The sequence below is a fragment of the Phaethon lepturus genome, unplaced genomic scaffold (genome assembly GCF_000687285.1).
Source record: "Phaethon lepturus isolate BGI_N335 unplaced genomic scaffold, ASM68728v1 scaffold3644, whole genome shotgun sequence".
Lineage (NCBI taxonomy): Eukaryota > Metazoa > Chordata > Aves > Phaethontiformes > Phaethontidae > Phaethon > Phaethon lepturus.
Genome location: NW_010536852.1, coordinates 85,436 through 90,792, shown reverse-complemented (window position 1 = coordinate 90,792; position 5,357 = coordinate 85,436). Strand labels below are relative to the sequence as shown.

General features: G+C 43.0%; 1 protein-coding gene across 1 annotated transcript in view; it reads left to right on the top strand.

Moving 5' to 3' along the window:
- Positions 1-259: 259 nt before the first annotated feature.
- PCYT1B (phosphate cytidylyltransferase 1, choline, beta) overlaps positions 260-5,357 on the top strand; it is an 18,998-nt gene continuing 13,900 nt past the window's right edge. The window contains exons 1-3 of the mRNA XM_010286286.1: positions 260-292; positions 1,296-1,395; positions 2,836-2,952. Coding sequence (XP_010284588.1) covers positions 260-292; positions 1,296-1,395; positions 2,836-2,952 — 250 coding nt within the window. The remainder of the gene's footprint in view (positions 293-1,295; positions 1,396-2,835; positions 2,953-5,357) is intronic.

Sequence of the window (5,357 nt, the reverse complement as noted above, 5' to 3'; positions counted from 1 at the left end):
TCCTCTGAGCTTTCCATGCAACAAGCCAGTGAGCCCAGAGGTCAGCAGCAATCAGGCATGACATGTCTTAAAGTGTCTCAGGGATGCTAAAGAAAATAAACGCTCAGTGATTAAGTGTTCAGCATCCAAAAGATGGAAAAAAGTGTAAAGGGGAAGAGAGATTCTGCTATGACCAACCATAGGTACTCAAACTGGTAAGACAACTGTGCTTGGCACAAATGGTCACTGCCAAATCAAACCAAGCCACAACTTCAGGGCCATGAGGTCCCAGCTAAACCACGGTGGAGGCAAAGTAAGCGATGTATTTCAGCTTGTTGCAACCACCACCTCATCTCACAAAAACAAAGCAACCCAAGACTCAGCTCATGGTAGTTTGCTGTTTCTATGATTTCATAAAGATTTCAAGCCCACAGCAGTAGAAGCGTGTTTTTTCATATCAGACCATATGGCAGATGATAAATATCTGAGATTCTGATCGCTGATAACTTCCTACATAGGCATGGGCAGAAAATGTAATTTCTGTTATCAGGTTTCCTGACAGATAATGCCACATCATTCTTCACACATCCTCACTCACTCTCTCATATCTTTAGGTTATAAGCACTTCAGAGCAAGTACCCTCGTGGTGGTCTGATCACAGAGCGTTGTAGTACTGTTACAGTATGTGTCAGACCAGAGAAAGGAGTTGCAGCTCAGTTAGTTAGCTCTAGTTAGGTGGGACTTCTGCTTGCAGTCTTGGCTTTGTTTTGAATTACTCCTCAAATTTCTGAGGAAGGTTCTGATTAAAAATGCAAGAAAACAACCTGTGGTCCCAGTCATCTGTATTGATGTCTTGTCAGTGGGGGGAGCTGATGCTTGTGAGGAGGTGGCCCATTTGTAGCTTTCTAAATCCCAATTAGTTTTTCCAGCCATTAGTTATGCATAGCAGAATACATTTTGCATCATAGGCCTTTGGACTCATTGGGACCAAACCAAGGATTAAGGTGCTTGGGCCATCAAGCCTGACTTCAACCTCAGCAAATGGAAAAATTACGCACCTGCACCAACTTAAGAAATGCTTGAGTTTCTCAACAGAGACAAAAAATTAAGTTGCATGATGTGTTTGGAAAGCTTTATTTTCCTCATAATTTTACCTTGTGTGACTTGTGTGTGCTCAGGGGTGACCAAAAAGCAAAAATCCCCAGGGAACAAATCAGCATTAAGCCTGGTTATAGTATCTTGCCACAGATAAATGGTTCTTTTTTAACCACTTGATGGAAGAAATAAATTGACTTTGTGTTTTTTTCCCCTCCCAGACTCTGACGGCACCTGCTCCATTTGCAGACGAAACGAGCTGCCAGTGCCAAGCCCCCCATGAGAAGCTAACCATTGCACAAGCCCGCCTGGGAACACCAGGTATGTGCACAGAACAACGTCAGCAGGACCGTGGGTGCTCCCAAAGCACAGGCTTTCCCTTACAAACCTCTGTCCATGCTCACATGCTTGGAAGCGGAAAGGCCAGCTGGTATCTGGTGCTACCAGGCAGCAGGGAAGAAACCAGGGGCTAGAGGACCATTATCTTCTGCTAGAGAAAGAGCAAGAGAAAACGTTTCAACTTTGAGTTTGATGTTTTCATGGATGTCTGCACATTGGTCGGAAGGAAGGCTTGCCAGCCCACTCCAGACAGCCTTAAAGTTGTGTTGTGTAGTGGCTACCTCCTGGATTCTTTTCCTGTACTGCCTCTCCTGGAAAACAGCTTTCACTGATATTCTTGTTGATCACATCAGACCTTGAGTGGCCTTAAAGGCCATTTACCCTTTGAAAAGAAACTATGCCCAATTTTGGAACTCTTTATCTGGACAGTTTTTCCAGACCTACCTTTGTGATTGTGCTGGGGAAACAGGATGATTTCACACAAAGTCCCAAATACATACTTCACCCCATCTAAATTCCATGAGATTCTTTAAAAAAAGCCTTCATATACTTACTTTACGTATTTAAAATAAGCTTTTAAAATATGTACACTTTATAGAGGTAAGCCCCAGCTTCCCACACAGCTCTTCAAGGAACAATGTTGTCCCCATATTTCCGTGGACCCCTGGATGTCTGACAGCAGAGGTATCTCTCCGCAGCACCGAAGCACAGGCCATGGAGGTTGGAGCTCTGTTGCTCTCATCTCTCTGTCCTTTTGCTTGGAGATGACTTCTCTGTGGCACAGCTGCCAGGTGTGTCATTCGGTAAACCAAGTCCTTTTTCCATCTGGATGCTGCTGCTCAGGATGCCGTTCAGAAAGCAAGAGTTATAAGGGTGATAGCAGGAGGACGATGAGAAAAAGAAATTATAGGCTCATTAGAGAGAAGAGCTTGGGGGAAGGATGGAAAAAGGGAAGTGAAAGGTTTATGTGGAAGAGGTAAGTAATACATTTTTACAGCAGTAAGCTGTACAAAAAAGAAACTCATAGACAAGAGGGGAGGAAAAGGGAGATGATAGGAAAAAATAAGGGACAAAATGAAAAAATCCAGAAGGCAGAACTGACTAGAAAGGCAGAGAGAAAAGAACAAGACATATGGTGGAACTCTGAATGAGGCAGGAAGATGACATTTTTGCTAAATTAGAATACAGGGATGATGGATGATAATAAATAAGCTAAGTCTGAGAGGAAACAGCAGAGAGTACAGAGAAGAACAAGTAATGAGCAGGATAAAACACTGTGAGTTCACCCACGGTGCGTTTTGAACATCAGAACAGGGGTAAATCTCTGCAATCATCTGGTCTGGGAACAAAAACCTGTCCAGTAGAATTAAGTGCAACTTGGTTTCGGTCTGAAAAGTCACTATTGTGTTTCTTTCTCTGCAGTTGACAGACCTGTCAGAGTGTATGCAGATGGGATATTTGACCTCTTCCACTCCGGCCACGCTAGAGCTCTTATGCAAGCCAAAACTCTATTCCCAAATAGCTACTTATTAGTAGGAGGTAAGATCAGAGTTAGTTATTGTGCTGGATTTTTGCTTCTGTGCTTCAGTATCAGAGAGCTATTGCCATGCTTGCTGTTTATACACTATGACTTTGAATGCTACTTTCACTCTGGGGGCTTTCTATAGGTGATTTGCCTTGAATTAAGTCTTACAATTGGATCAATTAAAGTAAAAGTCAAATTCTGCCCTCAGCAGCACAGGCACAATTCCCATTCTAGTTAAAGCAGGTGCCTGCATGACTCTGAGCTTAGAATAGCACCATATGAATAATTTACCTTTTTCAGTTATTGGCTCAAAATTGTTCGAAGATGGAGATGAGTGAATGAGATCAACCACTCATTTATTTCTGGCTGCTCGGTCCCTCCGCCAGCCAGAGCCCACGTCCCCGGGCTGCCGGGTCAGTAGTGTGTCTGCAGGCCCAGCCTTCAGCATCAGCGGAGAAGCTGGATCCAGCCAGTTATCATTGGAGACCCAAATGTAGGTCATGGTTTGAACATAGTTTTCAGCTCACAAGTGTCCCCAGGCAGGTTACTTTCTGATCAGTTTTTTTTTCTGTGAATACCTTCTTTTTTTGCTGTGTGGCTGGCTACCAGCTGTTCAGCAGTTGGTGCGAGCCTGAGGAGTCACTGGAGGGTATCTGTGTGAGCCCTGCTCTCCTGAGGCCTCGCAAACACGCCTTTGGGTTCCAGCTCCCCGGCGCCTTTGGGGTTGAGATATGCCTCACGCAAACATCTCACAGCAGCCTTCAGCTGCTCAAATGCTTACAGCAGTGATGATAAAGTGAATGTGAATGCAACCTTCAGACACTTTATAAGATACGTTATTTTGTATCTTTGTCCCAAATCAGTTAAAAGGTGGGGAAAAAAATACCCAACATAGAGGAAAAGCAAAATCTCCGTATAAACACAATCTTTGGTTTTACACTTAAGTTTATGAATTGTGCCAATTCCTGTGGAGCTTCCTGGGAGGGAAAGGAGACATCCCTTTGTTATAAAGGAAACATTTAGGACTCTCTTGTTTTCCTGTTGAGCTAGATAGATAGCTTGCAGAAGAAGCAAGTGGAGGTGCAAGAGCATGAGGTTTAAACAAAAATGACAGTTAGACTCTGTTGTTGCTTTTAAAGGAGTGGGGGCTGTCCCAGACCAGGGAAGGAGCTCTGGGGCAAAAGCCTGGCTCCTTTAAAATTCATGGCATAGCTTCACTTTGCAGCCAGCACTCATCAGCACCTTTTCGCAGCAAGACACTGCATCTTAGCATATTTAAAAAATCGGCACTTTTCCACACCCACATACAATTTGTGCTGCAAAAGCACTGGTGTCATGTGTCTTTGTGGGCACCACAACCAACCCCTTTTATTTCTCATTGTGAAGATAATTATTTGGAGCTAAGGTTTTTTTAAAATAGATATTTATACCTTCCCAAATCAGTCATTAGAGCAGGATGACAGAACCAAAAGGAAATACAGAGGTATTGTGTCTGCACTGTACATGAACAAACAGTAATCAAAAAATGAAATCAAACCTTTCTACAGCAAAAATTACTATTTTTCCAATAATTTTAGTAGATCCTTTCTTCCAGGAGAGGATAGCTTTAAGATGACATAAAGGCTGTAAATAAATATAAATACAATCCCAGAAGGGATCTGTCTACTGAAAATGCATTAATCTCCATTAAATTTCTTGTCAGCAGGTATCAAAAATGACATAATAGGATAGAGTAGCATTTTGCTAGCTGAAATTCATACATATATTATTATCTGGCTTTGAGTTTCGCACGAACTCCAGGGCTATCTAAGCCTTCCTCCATTTTTCCTACTTTAAAGGTCCTTAACGACCATCACAGCAAGAACATCCATTTTAGATCTCAAAAAAGACTGCCAGCGCCTTGCCTGATAGGTTGATGTTTTCAGATTAGAAAGAAGCAGCAGCTGTAGGGCTGCTCTCACACTTCCCTGCAGCCCTAATAACGTTGCATTTGCCATTTGTCAAGTACACTTAGTATTTGTCCTGGTGTCACAGACAAGTGAGATCCAAAGGCACAGGTTTGACCTGTGGTGAAGGACAACCACTGTCAATCCAGCTATAAATGGGTATCACATTATTCCATGTGGGGCGTCAAATGACTGTCGTAGCTATAACATTGGACAGAGTTACAGTTGTGGGGACAGGCCACCGTGTTTTACGCAACGTTTAATATCAATACCTAACTTTTATAGTCCTCTGGTAACATGGGTGTTGCTTCACTTTATTTTAAAAGCAGTGTGACAAAGTATTGGTACATTCAGAGTTAAAGATGCAGGATTTCTGGACTTGCTCATCCCACTAGAGCATATGGCTTCTCCCAGTCCATTCGGTGGGGCTTCCTTCTGCAGTTTCCCATTTGAACATGGCACAAGCCTTACTT